A 23,393-nucleotide genomic window follows, 5' to 3' on the forward strand; every position below is an offset into this window, starting at 1 on the left:
TAAACTTGATAAAGAAAAAACGTCAAAAGATTAACATTATAATGAAATATTGATTAAAGCAAGTCCGAATGACCATTTTAGATAATCTAGCAGTCTTCTTTCTAATGCAAGTAGTATGTATGTATATTACTTAGACAATTAATTCACATGAAAAGCTGCTATAAAAGTTGTAAAAAATCTTTTTTAAGGAAGTGAGAAATTTGTAGTAGTGTTATATACAGCAAATATGTATATAATATCATATGACGCCTTTTTAAAATAATTTTATTATTAATATGGGTTTTTGTAATGATATTTAAAAAACTAATGGGCACTCTGAAACTGCCGAGCTCATTTTGAAAAACTATCGCTTTGAAAGCCCGATTTGGAGTCCATCTCCAGCACCAACAAGAAAAAATATGTATATTTATAATTACATTTAAGAAAGAGCAAGAGTCTCGTCGCACAAAGGTAATGTAAGTATTATTTGATCCGTAGATCCGCTGATAAGCTTGGTTATCGCTTCGTTATTTTGACCCTCCTTTGTCCTTGTCAGATCGTCTTCATTGTCTCGCCTGAAAAGTCGGGCGGAGCGTTGTGAAACTGAAATACATATGTGTAAAGAACTCAGCAAACGCAACAAACATGTCAACCACTCCCAATTCCAACAGTAGTAGTAGCAACAGTAACAGCAACAGCAAACACCCCCTCTCCCAGAAGCAGGACACGTACAGTAGCGACAGCAGCGAAGAGGGCCGCGAGACGGCCGAGGAGCGCAGAAGGCGAATCCTAAAGGAGCGCAGTCGGCTGAACCGAACGCAGCCTCAGCACAACATGTCAGCTGGCGGAGCAGTGCCAAAGCACGATGGAAAGTCCCCGGGCGGAGCATCTCCTAGTTGCCAGGCGACTGGATCCGGCTTGGGAAATCGTCTCCAGGCTCCCCCTGAGCGGATATCCATGCTGGTGGACGGCGTGCGCTTCACGGTGGAGCAGTCCCTACTCACAGCGCATCCTACCACAATGCTGGGCACAATGTTTGGCTCCGGCTTCCAATTCGCGCATGCCAATGAGCGCGGGGAATACGACGTGGCCGACGGTATTTCCCACTTAGTGTTCCGGGCCATTTTGGAGTACTACAAAAGCGGTGTCATTCGCTGCCCGCCTACAGTTTCCGTACCGGAACTAAAGGAAGCCTGTGATTATCTGCTCATCCCCTTCGACGCCACTACCGTGCGCTGCCAGAACTTAAGTGAGTATACCGCGTGCTGATCCTGCCTGGGCGAACTTTAGTTTTGGCCACCTCTGCTTCTTTCCGTTTTCTTTTTCTTTAAACATGCTTTCTGTTGTGTTCGACATAAAGGAGGCCTTCTCCATGAACTCAGCAACGAGGGAGCGCGTCAGCAGTTCGAGCTCTTTTTAGAGGATCTCATCCTGCCCCTTATGGTGGCTTCGGCGCAACGCGGGGACCGTGAATGCCATGTGGTGGTGCTCCTAGAAGACGATATGGTCGAATGGGACGAGGAGTTCCCGCCCCAAATGGGAGAGGAGTATTGCCAGAGTAAGTGGAGACAGAAAATATTGCAATCGGGATCCCAGATATAAAAGGACTCTTTTGAACGCAGCCGTTCACAGCACTGCCATGCACCGATTCTTCAAGTATATCGAGAATCGCGATGTGGCAAAGCAGGTAATGAAGGATCGAGGGCTGAAGAAGATTCGTTGCGGCATAGAGGGATACCCCACTCACAAGGAGAAGATACGCAGACGTCCTGGCGGTCGGGCCGAGGTGATCTACAGCTATGTTCAGCGCCCGTTTATTCACATGTCCTGGGAGAAAGAGGAGGCGAAGAGCCGTCATGTTGACTTCCAGTGCGTAAAATCCAAGTCTGTAACGAATCTCGCCGAAGCAAATGCCGATCCGCCACTGGAATTGGACGCAAGTACGTAAGCTTCGACGTGGAGAGTGACAGCTCCATAAAGCCAATCTTCCTTTTAGGTGGAAACCCGATTCTTCCCATCGCAGTGGTCAATCCGCATCCCAACAATGCAGAGCTAGTCGTTGGCGTGGCCGCCGCCCCCGCAGCGATTGGCGTGGCTGGTCCAGCAGCCGTGGTTGCTGTGGATGAGGCGGCTGGTGGAGTTGTAATGCTGAATGTATTGGATCAGGCTGTGGGTGCCGGTGCCGCCGGCATTGTCGAAGAAAACATGTAAAACAAAGAACAGCACCGAATGACGAAATACACTGCCAAAGCAGCAGCGCGCACAGAAAACTCTTTCTACGTTTTTCATCAACATTTTATATATATGCAATAAATCGAAATGTCGAACACAGATTGGGCCTTTGGGCCAGGCCTCACAAATGAAACAACCATCACCAAATCCCAAGCAGCTGCAACTACGCTCCATCGAAGGCCTCGCGCTCGCCGTGCGGAAGCGTCGAAGTCTCCCAGTTTAAAGAACGCTCAATGGCCATTTTCCACTTCTGATAGCGGATATCGCGATCGGTGGCACTGATGGACGGTTTAATGGCTTCTCGATGGCCAGACTTTGAAAGTGGAGCTTCTATTTGGTAGCGACTTTCAACGGCTTTGTAGGCTGCCATGGCAGCTCCCTGTAAGAATTCGATTTTAGAACTGAGCTTAACCTACACATTAAAATACTAACCAGCGCTGTTGTCTCCGCGATCTTGGCCCTGAGCACTTGTATCCCTACTAGGTCGGACTGCAGTTGTAAGAACAGGTTGTTCACAGTCATGCCCCCGTCCACCATCAGCTTAGTCAGAGGAATTTTACAGTCCTTGTGCATCGATTCAAGAATATCTCGAACCTGAAAGCAAACCGCCTCCAAGGTGGCTCGCACAATGTGCTCACTAGTTGTCTCCTCGCTTAGTCCACAAATAACGCCCCGGGCGTCTTGGTTCCAATAGGGGGCGTAGAGTCCATTAAATGCTGGCACAAAGTAAACGTCCAGAGAGTTATCCACAGTGCTGGCCATTGTTTCGATTTGGCCAGAGTTTTGGATGAGGTTGATGTTATCGCGCAGCCAGTTGAAGGCCGCGCCCGCAATTGATACACTGCCTTCGAGGGCGTAGAATGGGGCAGCCTTCCGACCCAGTTGGTAGCCCACGGTCGTTAGCAGCCCGTGTTGAGAGTGCACGATTGAATTCCCTGTGTTGTAGAGCAGGAAGCATCCAGTGCCATAGGTACCCTTTGCCTGACCCTTGGCCAGGCACTGTTGCCCCACAAGAGCCGCCTGCTGGTCGCCCAAAGCCGCACTTATACTAATGCCCTTAAGCACTCCATGTGCAATGTTTCCGTAGAGCTCGGCGCTTGAGCAGATCTCCGGCAGAATACTCCTGGGTAGGCCGAAGAACTTTAGCAAATTGGGATCCCACTGAAGGGTCTCGATGTTCATCAGCATTGTCCGCGAGGCATTGGTTACATCGGTCTTGTGGACACCTCCTTCCTTGCCGCCAGTCAGGTTGTACATAAGCCAGGTGTCGATGGTACCAAACATGGCCGTGCCTTTTTCCATAGCCTGACTGACTACTGGAACATTGTCCCGCAGCCAGCGAAGCTTCACGCCCGAGAAGTAAGGCGAAAGAGGGAGTCCGCATAGGGGTCGCAAGTAGTTGATGTTCCTAGCGTTGTTCGGAATCGTCTCCAGAAGTTGCTCTACCGTACTTGTAGTCCGGTTGTCAAGCCAGATTATAGCATTGACTAGCGGCTCTCCCGTATTTTTATCCCACACTACCGTGGACTCGCGTTGATTCGTTATTCCAATTGTGATAATTTCCTGAAACAATTTAAAAATTAAAATTCTATCGTTAATCGTTAAAAATTTTAAGTGGCTGAAAACCGTTACAATATATTATATGTTTTTCTTTTAAAAATCTGTGTACACACTGAGTTGCCATTCGCTGAGAAACGCCGATAAGCAAGGGAACGTGAAAGGGGAGAACGGGGAAAAGGCCGTAAACAACATTCTGAAAATAATTGATAACCTGCACAGAGCGACGTAACCAGAACGGCCTGTATTAATGTCAACTCTTGTCAGAATTATACAACGCAGCATTGTGATCACCCAGCAGCAAAAGCTTCGCAGGATGTCCAGCCAAGAGCAAATAGGTCAAAGTGCGATTATTGCTGTAGGGCAGATGTGCTCTACCAGTGACAAGGTTGCCAATCTCGGCCAGGTAAAGGAACTGATTGCCAGGGCCAAGAGCAGGAATGCCTGCATGCTTTTCCTACCCGAGTGCTGCGACTTTGTGGGCGAAAACCGAGCCCAAACGCTCGAACTATCCGAGGGGTTGGATGGAGAGTTGATGGCGCAGTACCGGGAGCTGGCCAGGTGTAACGCCATGTGGCTCTCCCTAGGCGGAGTGCATGAGAGGAATGAGCAAGGCAAGATCTACAATGCGCACGTGCTGGTTAACGAGAAGGGAGAGCTGGCTGCGGTTTACAGAAAGCTACATCTGTTTGATGCTACCACAAAGGAGGTTCGACTGCGGGAGTCGGACACCGTGACGCCGGGCCGGCGCCTAGAGCGCCCTGTCAGCACACCTGCCGGTCAAGTGGGACTTCAGATATGCTACGACCTCCGGTTCGCCGAGCCAGCAGTGCTTCTCAGAAAACTTGGGGCCCAGCTCCTCACCTACCCGGCTGCCTTCACCTATGCCACGGGCAAGGCGCACTGGGAAATTCTGCTGCGAGCAAGGGCGATAGAGACTCAGTGCTTCGTGGTCGCGGCGGCCCAGCAAGGCTGGCACAACCAAAAGCGGCAGAGCTGGGGCCACAGCCTCATCGTAAATCCCTGGGGAAAGGTGCTTGCCGATTGCGGCGGCGATCAGGAGCTGACTATCGGCACGGCAGTGGTGAATCTCTCGTCGCTAAAGGCCATATACCAAAGCATGCCATGCTTTGAGCACAGGCGCCACGACGTTTACAGCTTGACGGCCTACAACATCCGTAGCGAGGAGTTCTTGCTGGATCGCCTTTTTGCCAACAACTTGGTGGATAAACGTACCATTTTCTACGAGTCAGAGCATTGCTTCGCCTTTACCAACCTGCGCTGCGTAGTGGAGGGCCATGTTCTGGTGTCCACCAAGCGGGTAACGCCGCGCCTGTGCGGCCTTAATTGCGCTGAAATGACCGACATGTTCGCAACCGTCTGCATGGTGCAGAGGTTGCTGGAGAAGATCTACTGCACCACTTCCGCCACTGTCACGGTGCAGGACGGCGCACAGGCTGGGCAAACCGTTCCTCACGTCCACTTCCATGTGATGCCGCGTCGCAACGGTGACTTTGGCCACAACGACCAAATCTACGTGAAACTTGACGAACGTGCCGAGGAAAAACCAGCGCGCACGATCGAGGAAAGAATCAAAGAGGCACAAATATACCGCAAATTTCTGCTGGACAAAAGCTAGCTGCCAAATTAGCCTCTTTGCTCTTCCATGTGATTTCTTAAGTCAATAAAAAACCTATCGATCGCCCATCTTTGTAAGGATTGGTGAGGGGTGTTTATAACTATCCAGTACGACGTACCTCAACTTTACCGCCAAGAGTAACAAGCTTCTTGCAGGCACCAGCGATACACTCGTTGACTGTGTTTACGATGACCATGGGGTCCTGCTCGCACCACCCTTCCTTCTGAAAGATCGATTCCACCTCGATCTGGTGGAAGCACACGATCTCGTCGGTGCCGGCCCGGAAAATTATGAACCTGGCGGAGGTTGTACCATCGTCGATAGCACCAACGAATGGACCAGTCAACGCAAGCGGGGGTGAGGCCACCTCGGAAGTAGGGGGAGTCCATTTCTTACTGGGTATGGGTGTCCAGAGTTCACAGTCAATAAATGCCAATATACTTTCTCGCGAGTTTGTTCGACACTAAAATTAGTTATTGGAATCTTGTAGACATATTCTACGAAAAGTATGCGATAAGCGATAAGGTGTGCGGGCCCTCTCTTTGGTAATCGCGTGTGCGGCCTTACAGAAACTTGTTCGGTGAGTAAATATATTTATTGCGGATGGGTGTCACAGCATACCAGCGAAACACAGTTTATGCATGGCAAAATTCAAAATCTTTACTTTTATAAAAAAATCTACAAAACTCAAACGTGTCGCTATAAATTGGTTAAGCCGTAAACATACACTTTCAGTAACAGTAATTCATTTTAGTATTATTCAAATTTTAGATACAGAATTCATTTTGACTAACAGCTACATAATCTAGATTCTAGAAAATCACATATTTTTGCTTATCTTTCGCATAAACGACCATTCACCGTGATATTTACGGGAAACACTCTAAGTGTGGCCGTACACTGGGGGTATCACCTGATTAATCAAAATAACAGAAAAAAAACTTGCTTTTTAAAAATCCACAGTTAAGGAAATATCGCATCAGGGATAAAATTTTATGCTTCCAGCCATGCCGATTTCCGAGACTCAGGTAATGGGACTTCGGGATTTACTGGTAAATGAGAGGAACTCAACGGTCCTCCTGCAGATGGTCAAAGGCATCACAAAAAATGTGTGCAAAACAGAGGATCCAGAAGGTGAAATTTAGGTCCCAGATTTAATCAATCAATAAATACCCAAAGTCTGTGTTTACTTTGCAGAAGCCCTTCGAGTGCTCACTGCACATATTCCGGACATTTATATATTTCTTTCTAAGCGTGCTATTACCAGAGAACTTCTGTTTACATATTTGCACTGTCGCCAGCCCGAAGTAGCAACAGATTTCAGCAAAGCGGACCTCATGTCAAAAGTGATTGAGTACTGGGAACAGAATCATGACCAGAATTCACGACGACTCCTTTCCGGAGACCAGGCTGGCGCCTCCGAAGTCTCAATTTCTGAGCAGAGCGAAAAAGACTACCCCATTCACGCGATTGCCCGTAAGTTCGGAGAGTGGTTTTTTGAGCGCTTCAATTCAGACAGTCTAAGCCTGGTGGACTTGTGGACCGATGCGGTACTGCATCTCACTATTATAGCCAGCGATGGGATTAACGAGCAGGAGTGCACGACAGCTGCCGAGGTTCTGTCAGCACTTATGAGCGCCAAGCAGCAGTTCGACTTTCACTTCAATCCGAATTTAACACACGCCGGGATTCAGGGCCGGATGGATTCCTATGGACATTTCATTGTGCTCTGCTGTGGCACCCTACACACATGCCAGCGTTGCGTTGGTGTCTTCGAGTGCGCATTCGGGCTGGTGCGGGATCCCTATGCGGGAAACAATTGGAAGCTCATGAAAGTGAGGTGGCTACTAAAAAGCATCCCCTCCATTCAAACAGCGGGAATTCATAATCTGTGCTCGAGTGAGTCCTTACAAGCAGCGCTTGAACTGCCGGTGCCCACAGACTTCGATATTTAAAAAAATTCAACTCACCGTTTTTTGACCAAATTGCACACATAGCTCTGGGGATGCGAGGGCCTGCTAAAAACTTCGCTGAAAATTACTTAATCTACTTACATATTACATCAGACAGGAGATCATCATCAGAGAAATGTGTTGACAACCCAAACTGCAAGTTTAAAGAAAATAGAGAAATCAAAGATGTGTGGGTGTAAGAGGTTAGCCGCAACTAACAGGTAGTTCATCAGTTTAAAGCTTAAATGCCTGATGCTTTTTACGACCTGCCGAATCTTGCAATTTCTTGTTTTGACAGTCTTTAACACTTAAGCGAAACAAACGTTTAAGCGATTCATATTTGAGAAAATACTCATAACTTTTTAAGATAAGAACAAATACTATTAACCTTGTTACAGGAAATTAATAATATTTGTCGAAGCACTGTTCTTATATAAATCATTACTTCTAAGTAATGGTTTTACGGCGAGCATTAATAGTAACCGAAAAGACCTACTGATTGTTTAACTTCAGATGTATCCTCTGCAAGGTCGTAAGTATAATGTATTACCAGTAGAGTCAGCCACAAGGCCATGGAACGCACTCCCGAAATCAGCGACAAACTGAAATTGTAGCACACATTATTACGATTTACTTTAAAATTATATATGTGTATGGTGTGTGGCAAATCACTCACATGCTTTTTTTTTATACAAAGGTAGCATTAATATACTTATATACACGCATACACACACGAATTGAATAACAAGTTTTACAAAATTTGCTAATTGTTTTTTTTTTTATAATTCTATTCTCAAAACGCGCCGTACAGCAAAAAACCACTGAGCATATTTACATCGCTTGTGTAAATGTATAGATTGTGTGATTTCTAAGTGATAACGAACAAAAACTACTAACTAACTTGCGAGTTGGGCATGACCATTGTCTTACGAGCTAGGTAAAATAGAATTACGTTTAATATACGACGTTGGCTCTACATTTTCTCCTGAATGAATGGGTGAACAAGTGCCTGGTTGAGGGAGATCCGCTTGGCCGGGTCCAAGGCAAACATGTTTTCAAGCAAATCCTTGAGCTGGGTAACTTTGCGATGCTGATCGTCTGGCAGGTTTTGTTCTGCAATTAGTTCCTGCTGCAAGCTGCGCGAAGGTTTAACGACCGGCATTACAACAATCTTTTCCTGCAGAAGAAACATATTAAAGTTCAGGCGTTTGCTGTTCTCATTTTTTGAAAGAAATTACCCTTTCGGTGAGTCTATCTATCTCGTGGTAAAGGAAGTTGCAGCTCTGATCAAAATGTTGCTCCTTGAATTGACCTTTTCTGACAATTCGGTTTGGTATCTTGCCCTTCACGTCCATAAAGAACTTTAGCATCTGGTTGTTACTCTTCCCGCTAAACAGAATTTTTCCTGTGTACAGCTCATAGATTGTGCAGCCAGCGGACCAGGTGTCAATTCCATAATCGTAGGGTATACCCAAAATAATTTCTGGCGCGCGGTAAAACCGTGACACCAAGTATGGTGTTATTTCGTTGTCGCTGATGGCCGAGGCTGACCCAAAATCGCACAGCTTTAGTATCAGGTTATTTTCATTAACTAAAATGTTATCCGGCTTAATGTCTGCGTGCAAAATGCCGGTTTTTTTCAGCAATTTAAGTGCCAAAAATAGTTGTTGTGTGTAACTACGCACTGCTTTTATGTGAAGGCCAACATTTTTGCCGTATTTCTTGAGTACCTCCCGCAAATTCATTGCCAGTGGCTCGAACACCATGCAAAGATGCTATAGTAAATCAAACGTAAATAGCGCGCCAGCTACTGAAAATATTTATGAATTACCTGTTTGTGGAAAAAGTGGCGATATAAACGCAGGCAGTGGAATCTATCCTCTGGATCAGCATCGTTCAGTTTCTTAAGGATTTCCAGCTCCCTCAATCCAGTTTTGTGCCTAATAAAGTTGGAAAACCGTGTAAGATGTACTCTTCGGTTATATGAAACATTTAAACTTACATTATTTCGTTGTTGCGTATAATCTTGATGGCTACATTGGCCTGTCCCCGAGCTTGGTCTCGGCCACGAACGACATTGCTAAACACGCCCTGACCTGTGTACCCGTTCACAAGGTAGCGATTATCCAATACCTCACCAATTCGTACACGATAGTAGCCCTCAGCATCGTCCCAGTTATCGGTGAGGGCGGGATTTTCGTGTTGATGCTTGTTTTGAACGATTGTATTAGGTGACTGCGAAAATTGAAATCAAGATAGTTAACTGTGCTATGGGAATGAGGCACTGAAATTTACAATCCTGCGACTCACATCGAAATTTGAATCCACGTCCTGGTCGGCGAACATATCCCACTCATTTCGTTTTTCCTTCACAGAGTTCTTTTGGCTGCTCGAGTTGTCCAGCTGTTGCTGGTCCTTTGTCAGATCAGAGCTAGGCAGAGTAGGCGTCGGCGTCCTAGGGGGTCTTTCGCGTTGGGATGAGACCGGCGATGAGCTTCGAGACTCATTCGAGATGGAGTTTTGGGGCGTTGGTGATTCCTGACCACTTCCCAGTTTCTGTTGGCATTCAAAAAATATTTGCTATCCGTTCGCAACATTAAAATAAAACCTATAACCTACTTTGAGAAGCTCTTCGCGCTTCTTCCGGCGCAGCTCAATGATACGCTCCTCGTCATCATCGTCATCGTTAATATCAATGTCGAGGTTCACCTCCTCATCACTACTCTCCTTGTCATGCTTCTTTTGCCCCTCACTCAGCGAACCCTTGTAACGATCCCGGTCTCCGTTGTCTGCGCCGCCGCGTGCTCCTCCGCGACCGCCACCACGGTCAAAGCTACCACGATCCCGGTCCTTTTGCCGTTCCCGCTCACGGCGCCTGTCAGACTCAAACTTACTGCGGCTGTGTGACCGCTGGCTCCGATTGGGCCGAATATCTCGCTCACGGGCACGACCTAGTCGAAAATCGGTTGTCATCGGCCTCTCTGATCCACGTCGGTCTCGGTCACGGCTATGGTCGCGTCTCTCTCTCTGCTTATCGCGATTGATCTCCTGCCGCAGATCCTCCATATTCCGATTGCGACTGCGAGGCCGGGCCTGTATGGGCTGCTCTGCTGCCCGGCGTCGTGGAGGAGTACGGTCTCGTTCTTTGGAGCGCCGTTCCCGACGTCCGTGGCCAGGGTCATCGCGAGCTCGACTTCTCGGGGCTGCTGGAAACGGGGATGTGTAGCGCCTTCGCTTCTCGGGTGTGGGCGAAGGAGTTCGCTGGCCTCCGCTAGAATCATCCAACAATATAACATCGGGTTCATTTGAGTTATGAGTGCTACACTGTTTAATATTAGCATGTTTACTGGTTGCAGTAGCCAGCGGCGCTGCAGGCTTGCTGGCGGCCATCGCCTGCGGCTGGGGCTGCGGTGCGGAGGTGGCCACCTTGGACACTGATTTGGCCAGAACTGCTTGTGGTTGTGGATGCTGCGAATGGCGATAGGGCTCGCCTCTCTCCTCGGCCTCTGGGTCCGACATATATGCGCCCAGGCGAGCCTGCAGCAAAGCCTTCTGACGCATCAGGTCCTCCAAGTTGAGCTCGTCCTCGATTATAGGCGCAATGATCGGACTAGCTACATCGGCGGGCCTAAATTAGAAAAAGTAAGCGGCGTCACGAATTCTGGCTTTACTCCGCAATACTCACACTTCGCTTTCGCTACCCGAACTGGCCACTTCCAAGACGGGCAGCACCTTATTTTGAATGGTCTTAGTGATCTCTTCGACCAGGCTGCTCGGGTCAGTCGGAAGCAGTGGCTTGGTGATGCGAAAGTCAGCACCATTGCGGCTGGCTCTCTGCATGATCTCGGTGAACTTGCTGCTAAGTCCGACGTTTTTCGCAAGCTTGGTTTTGGCGTTTCCCGGCGCGTCCGAGTCGTTTGAGGACTCGCTTGGTCGATGGGAGCGCTTTTTTGACTTCTTTTGCTTCTTATGGACATGTCTGTCCTTCTCGCCCTTGCTTAGGGACTTCTTGTGTTTTTTGTGCTTCTTGGCCTTCTTATGCTTAGCTCGACGATCCCCCGACTCGCTGTTGTTGCTCGAGTCGTAGCTGTTGGATGGTGAGGGGAGTGCGATTCCAGTCAATACACACACATGTGGTTTGCACATTTTATAGAGTTTACCTACCTTTTATCGTCGTTCATCATTCTGTCGCTATAAACAGTTTGGGAATTCTTAGATAAAGCGCGCTTTTTAGGTATATCTTGAACTTTTTGTAGATGAAAACTTTTCTATTTCTTCTGGTTCTTCTTCTTCCCTTTAGCTTTTCTGTGTGACCGTTCGTGGAAAATAACCAAATACATCAAATAAGTGCCTTCATACCAAAACGGAATCGATTTTGAAACGTTATTAAAGTGTTAACACCTTTAATTATATTGATTTATATATTTAATGTAAAACATGGCAAAAACTGCACATCAAAGCACAAAGTGTTTCCATTTAGATGTGCCTGCGTTATTTCTTAAAATAGTAAGCCTATTATCGTAATGGTGTTTACGGATTAGAGATCAGAAAGTTTTTATGAAAACAAGCCTTGTTTTGTCAAATCACAAAGCCATTGCCATTTATTTTTACTTTTGATGATTTTTATAATTGCTTTTTAACCTAACTGGCCACGGCTACATCTACATCATGCTCATCCTTGTCAATACTCAGCTCGAGCACAGTGTCCTCTTCCACAGACATGGCCTTGGAGTCCTCCGTAGAAACAGAGTAGAACTTTGGTTCACCGCGGATTCCATCAAATTTGGTGGCACTGCTGTTGTTAAGATCGTCATCTTCGTCGCTCACCTCCATAATGCCGTTGTCATCCAGGTCCGGCTCCTCGGTTTCACTGAAAGGGGAGGACGACGAGGAGGATGAAGAAGACGAAGAGGAACTGTTGTCCTGATCTAGCTGCTGCTCCAACTCGTGGATCGTATACATGAGAAGCGTAAAGTCATTACGACGTTTCTGAAACTTGCGCTCCATCTTAAGCTTTTTCTGTACCAAGTCATCAATCTCTCTTTTTATGGTCTCGATCTGCTTTTGTTGGCCATTGCGGTCAGGCTGCTCCTGAATGAGTGATGCCAGTAGATCGTACTCCATCTTGTTTTTGCGAATCTGCTTGGCAGTGATCAGCTCCTTCTTACTCGCTTCGATCTCCTCCTTAGCTAAGACGATGCTCAGCTCGTGCTGTTTCATCAGCTCACTGTAATTCTCTCGCTCTTCAGCAATCATCTGAAGCGTCTGGATATTTTTCATCGCGGTGAGCTTGCACTGAGCGAACTGGGCCATTAAACGGTCATACATAATGGGGCTACAGTGGAGTTAAAAATATATTTTTAAGTACTTTGAGCGCATCGCCTATGCGATATCATACTTGGTTTCCGGCGAGTCGCTCTTGGCGTTTGCCCACTTCAGAAACTGCTTAAGCAGCACGTTAAGTCGCCGATCTTCTCCAGTGCCGTCTCCGTCGATCAGCAGGCGCTGCTTTATGATTTCCTCTGGGAAAACAGTGTAAATTTATGTTTGTAAGTGCTTAAATAAATAGAAACAACTCACCGTCGTTCATCTCGATTCAACCGAATTGAAGAAGTGTGACCGAACAGGCTGGTGCTCTAATAACCCCGCTGTACGGTCCTACTGCAGCGGGTGTGAGTTGCAGCCCTGGTCACGTCACCTTAATTTCGAAGAAGTGCTTAATTGATGTTGTCCGGCAGCATATACATCCCCACAGAGAGAGCATAGTAGCTCCAATTGCCTTCAGATATCAGTAAGACCGAAAGACGAAGCGCACCTCCGGTTCAGAATGTCGGGAACGTCAAGCGTTGTCGTAGATGCGGAAAGGGAACATGACGCGGACCGGGGCTCCGCCGAACCGTCCGCCCAGGAATGCACGAAGATCGAGGCGCTCCGTCAGCGTTCCCAGCGCCTGACAGCCCGCCTCCAAAATATGCAGAGAGAGATGGAGACGTCCAGGGCAGCCAGCAAAGGTTCACCAGCCGCCACGGACGAAAAGGTCGTTAATCCACCACCGCAGAGACGCCTAGTAGAGGGTCCGAGCACCCTTGCCCCAGCCACGTCCTCTAACAGCCGACAGGCTGTCCGAAATGCTGTGCCGGATTCCGCGCCGGCGGCGATAGCAATGTCCCTACCTTACCACCTGACAATGCCTTCCTACTCGCTGGCGGTGCCCTTCCAGCAACCGCTGCCGCCGATGCAGATTCCGCCAAATACAAGCCAACAGCTAATGGCGAAGAAGAAGTCGAAGCGGACTCTTAGAAACGAAGTGGAGGCTCTTCAGGAGATGGTAAAACTGCTGTCGCAAGTTTCCTCGGACGTTAATGTGTATGCCGCTCAGTTGATTCATCAAAACGAAATCTTATCCCAATTGGAGTGGACTCATCAAAACAATGTCGGTCCAGTGCCGATACAAGCAGCCCGCCGACAACTACCACAGCGGATCGACGGCGGAAGTGAGATGATCAGGCAACAATTGCCTCAGCAGCGGGGACACGGCCGCCATCGTCTTGAGTCTGAAGTCTCCAACACGAGCAGCAACAGCAATCCTGTCCAGCAACAGCAGAAACCGGGGCGACGACAGCGCAACCGTAAGAAAAGCGAGAGCTCTGGCAAAATTACTACACAGTCTCTAAAAACTGAGCTAGAGGCCTTGCGGTTATACATAAACAAGATTGTTCAACACCACGTGGGCACGGATCACCTGCCTCCACAGTTGATTTTCAAGGGCGACTTTTCGGATTTGGAAGATCATGCACAGCGCCTGACCGCGGCAGGGTACGGCCGCATTGTAGAGGAGGAAATCCGAGTGAACCGCAAAAACAACAGGCAGGCCTTCATCACGATGTCTACGGACCGTGAAGCCCTTGATCGAGATGGCATCGTGCTTCTGCCTGTGGCCCGCCGATATGCCTTCGAAGGCGACAAAGTGCGTGCGTTTGTTCTGAACGCAGGTGCCCAGTGCAGTTCAAAGCCAGAGAGCTCTGGAGGAATCACAGGAGGAAAGCCCTCGCTATCACTCGGTGAGTTATTTCCATCATTTTATTGAACGTTGTCGCATAATCCTTCCCTTCTATCCAGCGGACGATGTCGAGCTGTCGGACGACACGGAGTCCCAGGACTCGGAAGCGGATGTCGACAACGTGATTGTCATATCGTCGGACAATTGCCCTAAGGCGTTCGTTATAGCCATCACCAAGCAGACTGAACTACGCCAGATCGTTGGCACCATATCGTTTACGAGCCCCTCTAAACTCTGTGACGATCAGCTCTTCTATAAATTCCGACCGTATGACTTGCGGGTGCCAATGGTCTACGTGCCAATGGAAGCCTGTGCCGCCCACATCGGGAGCAAACAGCAAGGAGAGGTGTCCGGCCTCCTTTACCTGGCCCACATACTCGAAACTGATTGCAATGGGCACTGCATCGCAGAACTAATTCAGCCTGTGGGCCGCGTCGGTAATTTAGACGACGAGCTCAAAGCTATTCTCTTCCACAATAATCTTCGAGATATTGAGCCATTTGAGCAACGTTTCAAGGACATGTATTCCCAATCACCACCGGTGATAAGCAAAGATGATTTACGTCTGCGAAGGGACTTGAGAAAGACTTGCATATTTACTATAGACCCTATGACTGCACGCGATCTGGACGACGCCGTTTCCATTGAGAAGGTAGGCGACAACAAGTATGAGGTCGGCGTTCATATTTCCGATGTGTCGCACTACCTAATTGAGGGTAATGAACTAGACAATATTGTTAAGAAGCGTTCTACATCCATTTACCTGGCCAATGAAGTTATCCACATGCTGCCTGAGTCACTGTGCATGCGCTGTTCACTTTTGCCTGGAGAGGACAAGTTCGCCTTCTCCGTCTTTTGGAAGGTGGATGGTGAGGGAGTTATGCAGAAGGATAAGCCGGAGTTTTCTCGTACCGTTATTAATTCATGCTCGCAATTTGCCTACGAACATGCCCAAAAAATCATCGATAACCCTAATGAGCAGTTTAACGAGAACGATTTCCCTACTATTTTAAACGGATTTCAACCCGACGACATTAAAGAAAGGATACTGTTGCTCCACACGATTGCAAGCTCCTTGCGAAAAGAGCGTTTTAACAACGGCGCAATCACTATTAATAACGCCAAGCTCCGCTTCATCCTTGATCCAGTAAGCGGCGAGCCTTTATCATTCGAAGTGGAGAAACAACGCGAGGCAAACCGTATGATTGAAGAATTTATGTTGCTGGCCAACCAGGCGGTGGCTCGCTTTGTCCACGATTCCTTTCCTGAGATAGCTGTGTTGCGAAATCACCCGCCACCACTGACCAAGTCTCTTAAGGCGCTACGGGAAAAGCTGTTGGCCCTGGGATTCGACCTGGACTACAGCTCTTCAAAGGCGCTCCAGGAAAGCATGTTGCGGCTTTGCAACGAGGCTCCTAATCCGGTCGCAATGAAGGCTTGCCTTAGCCAATTGCTGATGAAACCAATGGCAAGGGCAACGTATGTGCTTTCTTTTAGAGAAAAATGTATCTTCTAACAATCATTCCATTTGCAGTTATTTTTGCAGCGAAGGTAAAACGGAAGCAGCCGACCTGTGGCACTACGCTTTGTCTATACCTATCTACACCCATTTTACCAGCCCGATCCGCCGCTACCCTGACATTATGGTGCACCGGTATCTGACTCTTCCCTTTGCAGTTTGACTTTATTATTGACACTGATCCTTCATTTCAGCCTGCTGGCGGCAGCACTTAAATACTGCCCACCGCCTGGACGCACGCCGGATGAACTCCACGCCCTAACGAAACTAGCCAATGAGCGCAAATACAATGCAAAATTGGCCGGTGAGGACTCTGGCAACTTGTATTTTAAGCGCTACGTCCGCAATAAGCAAGGCATTTACATGCGAGCAGTGGTTATGGAGATATTTCAGCACATGATGAATGTTGTTACCTTGGAGTCCGGACACGTCATAAGTATTAACTATAAGATGCAAAAGGTAATCGTGGACACACAAAGCGCACCCAACTACATTATGATTGCTGAGCGCAACATAAGTCAGTCACCTCGCAAGCTGCAGTTGCTTTCGTTGGTACCTATTTGTCTGACCGTTTTGGACAATAAACTAACGGGTTTCCTGACTATGGGTGATCAAAGCATTCAAATACCTAAAGATCAACCCGGTGTATCTGGTGCCTCCCGTAGGAACAAGCCTAAGCAACACCAGCCGCCAGTGAATCAAAATCATCAGCAGCAACGACTACAGCTACAGCTTCAGCAACAGCAGCGGATGTTTGCGATGAGGCAAAACAGCTTCTAATTGAACATATTTAGATTGCACTTCGGCTTTGACTAAGAGCTCCATTTTCTTTACACCGTCAATTGCAATTGTTTTCCAAAATCCAAAACTGGTCAGAATTCACTTCTTGGAACTACATTTCTAGTTATGCGTTCAAGCTATGCTTGGCGAAAATGTATTCTGTGATGCTTTTTGATATACGGTTGCATATACCAACAAGCTCTATATAAATGTATATTGTTATGTATGTACATTAAGTTTAAAATCAAAGCTAAGTTGCAGAACGCCCAAAAAATAAAATTAAGTCGACCATAACGTATTCTTTACTTATTTAAGAAAGATATAATCTTGACAATGGACAAAGGTAAATATTTCCCATTTATACAAATATTTTTCAACAAATGGTTTTTCAGCGACCATAAAATTATTTCAATTTGAGTCAGGGGCGTAAGCAGGGAGGTGTTTTGGGGAGTTTAACCAATATACATATTTGTACACATCTGGCTGGTCAGCGAAAAAAACTCACTTATAACAAAATACATATTTTTAGGATATTGACACAATGTCGGCCAGAGCCGAGTTCCTGCCTGTCCATATACTTAATTATAATTATTTTTAACATTGACCGTAAACCCCAATTACTGGTTTTGAAGTCGTTTCTTGAAATTACAAACAGCTCCTTTGTTCATTCCCGCAGATCAACTGGCGAAAGGGAGGAAGTCGTGTCTCAATCACGATTATCAGGTACGCAGCTGGCCTATAAATAGGCGTCGTTTGTTTTGATGCCTCAGAAGTGACTTGTTTTCCAAGAGTGCCGGAAGCCAAGGGCTAGAGTGAAATGAATCGTATCGTAATCTCTGGTGTGTTGTGCACGCAATAAAATAGGCGATAGAAGTGAACATTCCTATTCTAGGTCTCGTCTTAATTTTGGTGGCGGTTGTTAACTGCTATCCTCAATTCGACAACGGAAACCGATTTGAAGCGCCTTGGCAAAACCCATGGACGCGACCGCAGCAATCGGGTCAGCCTCCAACATCTCCGGTCGGATCAGGCAGCCCCACGACCACCACTGCTCGACCAACCACGCAGTCTCCGCGGTACTATGCTTGCCTGCAGTCCTGTCCGGCAACAAGCGAGTACAATCCCATCTGTGGAAGTGATAACGTAATCTACTACAATGAAAACAAATTCAACTGCGCCTTGACCTGTGGCTTAAGTAAGTACATTCTCTAGGTACATAATTCGTTGGAAAATTAGAACCTCCCCCCTTACAGGTATTCGTCAGCTTTATAGAGGAGTTTGTCAGACTTAGGCTTATTTTGGGGTTATTATAGCAATCTAGCTTTTTTCTACGTGTGAATTACTGAATCGATCGGTGACATCAGCGAATAAAAACAAAAACAAACCCCATCGATTTTATTTACGGCATATGACCTCCACACAATCTGAATCTCGGGCATCAAGTCAGTCGAAAGCAAATCGTTTGTCTGTTTGTTTGCAAGCTGCTTTAAAAAACCTTTGGCTGCTATTAGAAAATAAATTTACAATTTGGAAAATGGTCCACATTTGCAGTAAGTCTTTAAACCACACTCTACAACCTAATTACATGATAAGAACATATCCGTGGACGTCGCATTTGTAGCTCTTGTGGCACTGCTCTGCCCCGTCATGTTGTTTGCTGCGCCTTTGGAAAACCCGAACCCAAAGTTTCAGGTTGAGTACATCAGCAACGACAAAGTAGTGGGTGCTGCCAACGTATATCCCAACATCGTGCCCATCACTCGACCGCCGTTGGTGACGCAAACCGCTCCTCCTCCTCCACCCCATTCCAAGAAGTTCGCATATAATCCAAAGTCGCAGACGTGGACCCTGATTGCGTCAGGCGATCCGCTGCCTAACGAAGACACTCTCACCTGGAATCAGAGCAACGACAAATGGCTAACCCGCTAGGCATCCCAGATCGACAATGGTTTTCTTTTTATGTTAGGTGCTTTAATTGTTAATATAATAAACTATTCCGACAGACAGTTTAGCGCTGGTGACGGTTATGACCGGAGGCCAGGGACTGACCTTGTTGCCGGAGCCGGCATAGTTCGTCGGCACTGTAATTTAGTTTGCGGGTGGCGTTTTCCGAAAAACGCTCAAACTTCGCTACCAGTTCACCCAGCTGGGCCTTAATCGCCCGTACCTCGGCTTGCACGACATTAAGGCCATTTGTCTGGTTCTTCAGTTGAACGGTTGCCTCGTTTTCTTGGCGCAGCTGCTGCGGCACGTTTGTGGCGGATCTGGGCCGCAGTAGCTCATGCATTTGGATGATATTCTGGGATGGCTTGTAGGTGGTCGCCACGGTTGGTTCCTGTTGGAGAGAGTTCCTTTGGAGCGGTTCCTGCTGACGCTGCAAACTGCGGCTAAAGATACTATAGTTTTCCTCGAACTGGCGACGCCGAAGGCTCTGGTTCCTGTCGCGCCGTTCTGCCACTAGTTTGTAGACATTCAACTTGATGTCCTCGGGCAGCTGATTGTCTCGTGGGTCGTTGGGTCGGATAGTAAACTGGAGTTTGTCCCGGGAGGTGCGCAACAGAGCACTCCGCTTGCAGAGCTGGATCAGATTAGTGGGTGCACTGCGCAGCAGGCGCGAGAAGAAGAGACTTTCTAGGCGTGAAACCAATTCCGCCTGACGCACCAGACGATCCAGCGTCGCGCTAACTTGCAGGCCTTGGATGTCACTGACGGCCAACCCCACCATTAAATTCGTGAGGATCACCGTCACGAGCAGCACAAAGGACAGAAATATGATGTGAGCTGTGACCGGAAACTTCACGGCATAGTCCCCATAGAATATGTCCTCAAACTCTAGCTCGCCGGACATCATTGTGATGGACTTTAAAAAGGACCACGTTATGTTTTCAAAGGCCGGATAATCGTTGAAGAGCACGGCAAAGCTGAGACCAAATGCCACTAGAAGGCATATGTAAGCCAGCAGGAATTTCGCAAAGTTAACGGCCACTAACCAGGTAAGTAAGAACGAATCATTCGGTTTACTTCTATAAAAATATGCACATATTTTAGTGTACGTACCTTTGGTAAACATTTGAACGTAAACCCCAAATATGGGAAATCGGCCCACCAACATCATTAGCTCGAGCCAAACCAACAAAATCACCACAGCTGCCACATGATGCTGCCACACCGGCACAGCCAGCAAATCGCCAGTTCGTAGTATCTCTGGGGAAACACACAACAGCACTCCGAAGACTATGGTCCACTGTAGCCAGTTCTCCCAGTACTTTGCATAGCCGTGCAGACCGTGGGCCATCTGGAACACCTCCTTGCCCAGCAGGATAAGGTTCAGCATGATCACCAGGTATCCGATGGTCGTGACGTACCCAGGCGCCATGCATACCTCTCCCTCTTTGCAACTGCGCACGTATACTCGGATGACGTAGAGCGTGAAGAGAAGAACGAATAGCGTGTGATAGGCCAGGCTCATCAGGAAGAACTTGCGAATGCGGCGCCACTTGAGGAAGAGAAACGTCTCGCATAGCGGGTGCATTAGGATGCGTTTCTGACCAACCTCTATCAGGGAGAGAAGCAGCTCCGTTTCCCCACGCTCCATCGAAGAACTGGGAACCAAAAGCCTGAAGTCCAACTTTATTTGACAATCAACGTCCCCTATTTCATGGTCGTTCGCCTTTATGGAGCGGTCCAGTTTCTGCATTAGCTTGGGTATTATCTCAGGCGTGCGCCGCACTATGAACGATAGTGCAGAGACGTGTCCATCGGTCCTGGCAGTAATATCCGCGCCGTGCTCTGCGGATGAACAGGACCAATTACCTAACAAGAAATCGCTGTAGCCAGGCCATGGAAGAATAAGTATAAGTATACTTATTTTACCATGCCAGTGCCAGGCTTCTTACCTATAAATGTATACACACAACTGCTAAATTCATTCAAGGCTGCAATGTGGAGGGGAGTATAACCATAGCTATCTGCCTGCAAGAAATAGACATGCATTAATACTGCCTTTTTTAAACTGTTGCTTTTCTTCTACGGACTGTGGACAAGCAATCGAAAACCAAAAATGTTATGAGGTAAACCGCTTTGAGGTCGGTAAAAGATTTAAAAAGTTATGGGCTGTGGAAGTCTTGAAATTGGGCTTCTTTTTGCAAGCCGTTGACAAATGGAAATATCTGTAAAAATTGTTTAGCCAAAAATTTTTGGAGGTACATAATTAAAATAACAAATACTAGGATTCTATGACAGCTATGTTACTAATTCGCTCGATGTTACTGAAAACATTTTTTTACATCTGAAATCGTATGAAATTTTGTAACGCAAGCTACGAGCATGTAAGTAAAACGAAAAAGAAGTAAAAACCATGCCATTACAAATTCACAGGCTTGTATATTTTTTGTTTTATTAATTTTTTCTTATTAATCCGATTGCTTCCTATAGCAGCTAAACGATGTAGTCGTCCGAAATCGAACTCCAAATTAAAGACTCTTGGAAAACTACTGTACCTCACAATTATGCATGTACTATATGCAGAAAAACGTTGACGCTGATCGAGAACAATATGTACACTTGCACAGCGTTGCAAGCTTTTGACTGAAATAAAAATAACCTCTGCAAAGATAGAAAAACCCTATTGTCTAATTTCCCGAAATATTATTAACGGTACCGTTAACGGTTAGACCGTGCATAGGTCAAAACCGGTACGTATCTTACCTTGTTGACATCCGCCCCTGCCTTGAGCAGTGCATTGCAGCAGTCCAAACACCGCGACTGCTTTACGATGGCTGCATGCAGAGCCGTTCTCCCATCACGGTAGACTGCGTTCACATTGGCTCCGTACGCAATAAGTATGTCCACCGTGCCGATGGACTGCGAAAGGCAGGCCAGGTGCAATGGTGTCTGGTGGCTGGCATTGCGACAGTCCACCTCAGCCCCGTGCTCTAAGAGCAGACGAGCACACTCCACGTAGTCGTTCTCCGCAGCTGCAGTTTAAGATTTGTTAAGGAATTGGTTGGCGGAACAGTGAGCCTTTGTTTACCCAAGTGCAGAGCCGTGACCTTTCCCTCGCCGAACTGCGATCGCACGTCGGCGTTATGGTTGAGAAGCAACTGGACACAGTTGGCGAATCCGCTGGCGCTGGCCGTGTGCAGAGGCGTCTCCGTGTAGACCTGTGGGGTGTTGGGGTCGGCCCCATATCTCAACAGTATCTCGACGCAGTCCACCGCGTTAACATCGATTGCGTAGTGCAGGGCAGAGCGCTTCTCAATGCCAATGTTGATGTTCGCCTTGCGCCGCAGCAGCAGGAGGATGCACTCCACGCTCTTGGAACTAAGGAGAAAACACTTAATTATAACCAGTTGGGACTAAAGAATATGCATGTTTACATTGGTGTGCTGTGCAACAATGGATAGAAGGTGTTTTAGTCCATTCAGTCTCTTACCTGGCCGCACAGTGCAGCGGAGTCACCTCCTTTTTGGCATCCCAGCGATTCGGGTCGGCGCCGTGGTCAAGCAGCATTTTGGCAATGGGGGCGTTTGCGCGGTAGCAAGCAAAGTGCAAAGGAGTCCGTCCCTTGCTATCCACCACGTTGGGATCTGCGCTGTAGTGGTCCAACAGGAAAAATATGTTATCCACATTGCCAAACGCCGAGCAGCAGATGAGAGCTAGATTGCAGTCGCCAGAGTCGGATATAAGTTCTGCGCGATCAGAAGAGAAAAGAGTTAGCCTGTAAAGCAAGTCAACTTATGCAAAAAATTACCCAAAAAACAACCAGACCGAACCATTTCCAGGACATGTTTTCCGCCCGGCGACGACGCCAAGGTTTCCTCAATCTCCTCGAGCTCCCAAAGAATCTGATTCTGCTGCTGGCGCGCGTAAATCTCGTGTGCCTCGTCGCTAAAGACACCTGCGCTGTTTGTTTCGCTGGAGATGCTCCTTTTGTCTAAAAGCAAGTCCACCTCTGCCGCCTGGTCGCTCTCCGAGTTCCATTTTAAGTCGTTTTCCTGCCAAACCAAACAAACAAAAGAACTAGCAGGCGAATTAGAAGGAGCAAAAATTAGAGGCTCTACTTACAATAATGGAAAAACGCACGTTCTCCATCTCGCCGCGCCAGTTCTGACCGCCGTTTTTGTTTACACTCCCGTGGCGTGGCACAAACAATAATAAACTTTTGGTTGCGTCCAAGTGCGCTAAGCAAGAGGCTCTTCAGCTGGCTCCGGCTGCCGATGGGATCCGCCCCCCTTTAAGGGGGTCAATTACTTTTTCGCGGAGATGGATAAAGAGCGCCACTAACTCATGCCACCCAAATAATTAACAATCTGTACATCACTCCGAACCGATTGCGCCACTTATTATTGCGGTATTGCTCCGCGCACTTGTGTGCCCTACGCTCTAAGCAATCTGTTAACTTGTATATCTGCTAAAATATCTGGATATCTGGTGCTTCTTTCTCACATCTGGCAATCTGTGCTAATTTCTGACTCTCGTTTTCGTGCCCCGACCATCCACTCCCTCTACTTAGTTGCCACTGATTTTGCTACTGGGTACCGTTATTGCAACCACGTCCGGCGGCAGCTAGATCCCACGGCAAACTGAACCGATCGCCTGCTCTCGGTCTCCAGTACCACCACCTCGCACTTGTCCATTGCATTTTGCCGGACGCACTTGTACATGGGATGTGCG

The 23,393-nt window shown here is 47.5% G+C and overlaps 10 protein-coding genes across 14 annotated transcripts; 6 read left to right on the forward strand and 4 right to left on the reverse strand.

Moving 5' to 3' along the window:
- The first annotated feature begins 329 nt into the window (after nt 1-329).
- On the forward strand, nt 330-2,312 carry LOC108099118 (BTB/POZ domain-containing protein 10). Of its 2 annotated transcripts, none has more exons than XM_017202448.1 (5): nt 330-455; nt 536-1,228; nt 1,340-1,537; nt 1,602-1,919; nt 1,976-2,312. In XM_017202448.1, the coding sequence occupies exons 2-5, from the start codon at nt 625-627 to the stop codon at nt 2,188-2,190; spliced, it is 1,335 nt and encodes a 444-aa protein (XP_017057937.1). In that variant the 5' UTR covers nt 330-455; nt 536-624; the 3' UTR covers nt 2,191-2,312. The 2 variants fall into 2 exon arrangements, with proteins under 2 accessions (XP_017057937.1, XP_017057939.1); XM_017202450.1 differs by having other exon boundaries at nt 347-450.
- On the reverse strand, nt 2,257-5,857 carry LOC108099116 (glycerol kinase 2). The gene is made up of 3 exons (XM_017202446.2): nt 5,526-5,857; nt 2,644-3,774; nt 2,257-2,590 (listed from the first exon to the last, which is right to left on the reverse strand). Exons 1-3 carry the CDS (start codon nt 5,601-5,603, stop codon nt 2,375-2,377), a joined length of 1,425 nt encoding a protein of 474 aa, XP_017057935.2. The 5' UTR covers nt 5,604-5,857; the 3' UTR covers nt 2,257-2,374.
- On the forward strand, nt 3,877-5,473 carry LOC108099117 (nitrilase and fragile histidine triad fusion protein NitFhit). Its single transcript, XM_017202447.2, has one exon. The coding sequence runs from the start codon at nt 4,019-4,021 to the stop codon at nt 5,405-5,407; it is 1,389 nt and encodes a 462-aa protein (XP_017057936.1). The 5' UTR covers nt 3,877-4,018; the 3' UTR covers nt 5,408-5,473.
- An 11-nt stretch (nt 5,858-5,868) lies between the features above and the next one.
- Nucleotides 5,869-7,371, forward strand: LOC108099119 (uncharacterized protein C3orf38 homolog). The gene is made up of 3 exons (XM_017202452.2): nt 5,869-5,987; nt 6,371-6,541; nt 6,605-7,371. Exons 2-3 carry the CDS (start codon nt 6,403-6,405, stop codon nt 7,360-7,362), a joined length of 897 nt encoding a protein of 298 aa, XP_017057941.1. The 5' UTR covers nt 5,869-5,987; nt 6,371-6,402; the 3' UTR covers nt 7,363-7,371.
- A 6-nt stretch (nt 7,372-7,377) lies between these two features.
- On the reverse strand, nt 7,378-11,667 carry LOC108099115 (serine/threonine-protein kinase PRP4 homolog). Of its 2 annotated transcripts, XM_043207852.1 has the most exons (9): nt 11,524-11,667; nt 11,045-11,446; nt 9,979-10,987; nt 9,670-9,915; nt 9,362-9,594; nt 9,191-9,299; nt 8,598-9,134; nt 8,312-8,536; nt 7,378-7,513 (listed from the first exon to the last, which is right to left on the reverse strand). In XM_043207852.1, exons 1-8 carry the CDS (start codon nt 11,541-11,543, stop codon nt 8,333-8,335), a joined length of 2,760 nt encoding a protein of 919 aa, XP_043063787.1. In that variant the 5' UTR covers nt 11,544-11,667; the 3' UTR covers nt 7,378-7,513; nt 8,312-8,332. The 2 variants fall into 2 exon arrangements, with proteins under 2 accessions (XP_043063787.1, XP_017057934.1); XM_017202445.2 differs by lacking the exon at nt 7,378-7,513 and having other exon boundaries at nt 7,968-8,536.
- Nucleotides 11,668-11,911: 244 nt separating this feature from the next.
- On the reverse strand, nt 11,912-13,028 carry LOC108099146 (THO complex protein 7). Its single transcript, XM_017202492.1, has 3 exons — nt 12,940-13,028; nt 12,758-12,881; nt 11,912-12,694 (listed from the first exon to the last, which is right to left on the reverse strand). The coding sequence occupies exons 1-3, from the start codon at nt 12,947-12,949 to the stop codon at nt 12,001-12,003; spliced, it is 828 nt and encodes a 275-aa protein (XP_017057981.1). The 5' UTR covers nt 12,950-13,028; the 3' UTR covers nt 11,912-12,000.
- Nucleotides 13,029-13,172: 144 nt separating this feature from the next.
- LOC108099144 (DIS3-like exonuclease 2) lies at nt 13,173-17,012 on the forward strand. The gene is made up of 4 exons (XM_017202487.2): nt 13,173-14,420; nt 14,479-15,898; nt 15,954-16,073; nt 16,133-17,012. Exons 1-4 carry the CDS (start codon nt 13,187-13,189, stop codon nt 16,716-16,718), a joined length of 3,360 nt encoding a protein of 1,119 aa, XP_017057976.1. The 5' UTR covers nt 13,173-13,186; the 3' UTR covers nt 16,719-17,012.
- A 298-nt stretch (nt 17,013-17,310) lies between these two features.
- LOC108099148 lies at nt 17,311-18,107 on the forward strand. Its single transcript, XM_017202494.2, has 3 exons — nt 17,311-17,557; nt 17,611-17,913; nt 17,972-18,107. The coding sequence occupies exons 1-3, from the start codon at nt 17,536-17,538 to the stop codon at nt 18,007-18,009; spliced, it is 363 nt and encodes a 120-aa protein (XP_017057983.1). The 5' UTR covers nt 17,311-17,535; the 3' UTR covers nt 18,010-18,107.
- Nucleotides 18,108-18,126: 19 nt separating this feature from the next.
- Nucleotides 18,127-18,724, forward strand: LOC108099147. The gene is made up of 2 exons (XM_017202493.2): nt 18,127-18,268; nt 18,340-18,724. Exons 1-2 carry the CDS (start codon nt 18,127-18,129, stop codon nt 18,645-18,647), a joined length of 450 nt encoding a protein of 149 aa, XP_017057982.1. The 3' UTR covers nt 18,648-18,724.
- A 2-nt stretch (nt 18,725-18,726) lies between these two features.
- On the reverse strand, nt 18,727-23,317 carry LOC108099145 (transient receptor potential channel pyrexia). Of its 3 annotated transcripts, XM_017202488.2 has the most exons (8): nt 22,785-23,317; nt 22,471-22,714; nt 22,153-22,408; nt 21,751-22,040; nt 21,426-21,694; nt 20,615-20,690; nt 19,776-20,507; nt 18,727-19,703 (listed from the first exon to the last, which is right to left on the reverse strand). In XM_017202488.2, exons 1-8 carry the CDS (start codon nt 22,809-22,811, stop codon nt 18,727-18,729), a joined length of 2,871 nt encoding a protein of 956 aa, XP_017057977.1. In that variant the 5' UTR covers nt 22,812-23,317. The 3 variants fall into 3 exon arrangements, with proteins under 3 accessions (XP_017057977.1, XP_017057978.1, XP_017057980.1); XM_017202489.2 differs by lacking the exons at nt 21,426-21,694; nt 21,751-22,040; nt 22,153-22,408; nt 22,471-22,714; nt 22,785-23,317 and adding an exon at nt 21,218-21,296; XM_017202491.2 differs by lacking the exons at nt 21,426-21,694; nt 21,751-22,040; nt 22,153-22,408; nt 22,471-22,714; nt 22,785-23,317 and adding an exon at nt 20,753-21,208.
- Between the last annotated feature and the right edge of the window lie 76 nt (nt 23,318-23,393).

The sequence above is a fragment of the Drosophila ficusphila genome, unplaced genomic scaffold (assembly GCF_018152265.1).
Source record: "Drosophila ficusphila isolate 14025-0441.05 unplaced genomic scaffold, ASM1815226v1 contig_288, whole genome shotgun sequence".
Classification (NCBI taxonomy): Eukaryota; Metazoa; Arthropoda; class Insecta; order Diptera; family Drosophilidae; genus Drosophila; species Drosophila ficusphila.

Coding starts and splice junctions, on each gene's coding strand:
- LOC108099145 (XM_017202488.2), bottom strand. CDS start 22,811: ATGGAGAACGTGCGTTTTTCCATTATT. Junction 21,695..21,750: donor GGTCACGGCTCTGCACTTGG/GTAAACAAAGGC, acceptor CTTAAACTGCAG/CTGCGGAGAACGACTACGTG. Junction 20,691..21,425: donor CAGGGGCGGATGTCAACAAG/GTAAGATACGTA, acceptor TATTTCTTGCAG/GCAGATAGCTATGGTTATAC.
- LOC108099118 (XM_017202448.1), top strand. CDS start 625: ATGTCAACCACTCCCAATTCCAACAGTAGTAGTAGCAACAGTAACAGC. Junction 1,229..1,339: donor CGTGCGCTGCCAGAACTTAA/GTGAGTATACCG, acceptor TTCGACATAAAG/GAGGCCTTCTCCATGAACTC. Junction 1,538..1,601: donor GGGAGAGGAGTATTGCCAGA/GTAAGTGGAGAC, acceptor TTTTGAACGCAG/CCGTTCACAGCACTGCCATG.
- LOC108099119 (XM_017202452.2), top strand. CDS start 6,403: ATGCTTCCAGCCATGCCGATTTCCGAGACTCAGGTAATGGGACTTCGG. Junction 6,542..6,604: donor CAAAACAGAGGATCCAGAAG/GTGAAATTTAGG, acceptor TTTACTTTGCAG/AAGCCCTTCGAGTGCTCACT.
- LOC108099146 (XM_017202492.1), bottom strand. Junction 12,695..12,757: donor AGCGACTCGCCGGAAACCAA/GTATGATATCGC, acceptor ACTCCACTGTAG/CCCCATTATGTATGACCGTT.
- LOC108099117 (XM_017202447.2), top strand. CDS start 4,019: ATGTCAACTCTTGTCAGAATTATACAACGCAGCATTGTGATCACCCAG.
- LOC108099115 (XM_043207852.1), bottom strand. CDS start 11,543: ATGATGAACGACGATAAAAG. Junction 9,300..9,361: donor ATACGCAACAACGAAATAAT/GTAAGTTTAAAT, acceptor CAACTTTATTAG/GCACAAAACTGGATTGAGGG. Junction 9,135..9,190: donor GCCACTTTTTCCACAAACAG/GTAATTCATAAA, acceptor GATTTACTATAG/CATCTTTGCATGGTGTTCGA.
- LOC108099148 (XM_017202494.2), top strand. CDS start 17,536: ATGAATCGTATCGTAATCTCTG. Junction 17,558..17,610: donor GAATCGTATCGTAATCTCTG/GTGTGTTGTGCA, acceptor TTCCTATTCTAG/GTCTCGTCTTAATTTTGGTG. Junction 17,914..17,971: donor CGCCTTGACCTGTGGCTTAA/GTAAGTACATTC, acceptor CCCCCCTTACAG/GTATTCGTCAGCTTTATAGA.
- LOC108099116 (XM_017202446.2), bottom strand. CDS start 5,603: ATGGTCATCGTAAACACAGTCAACGAGTGTATCGCTGGTGCCTGCAAG. Junction 3,775..5,525: donor CTCTTGGCGGTAAAGTTGAG/GTACGTCGTACT, acceptor AAATTGTTTCAG/GAAATTATCACAATTGGAAT. Junction 2,591..2,643: donor TCGCGGAGACAACAGCGCTG/GTTAGTATTTTA, acceptor GAATTCTTACAG/GGAGCTGCCATGGCAGCCTA.
- LOC108099144 (XM_017202487.2), top strand. CDS start 13,187: ATGTCGGGAACGTCAAGCGTTGTCGTAGATGCGGAAAGGGAACATGAC. Junction 14,421..14,478: donor AAAGCCCTCGCTATCACTCG/GTGAGTTATTTC, acceptor CCTTCTATCCAG/CGGACGATGTCGAGCTGTCG. Junction 16,074..16,132: donor CCTGACATTATGGTGCACCG/GTATCTGACTCT, acceptor CCTTCATTTCAG/CCTGCTGGCGGCAGCACTTA.
- LOC108099147 (XM_017202493.2), top strand. CDS start 18,127: ATGACCTCCACACAATCTGAATCTCGGGCATCAAGTCAGTCGAAAGCA. Junction 18,269..18,339: donor GAAAATGGTCCACATTTGCA/GTAAGTCTTTAA, acceptor TCGCATTTGTAG/CTCTTGTGGCACTGCTCTGC.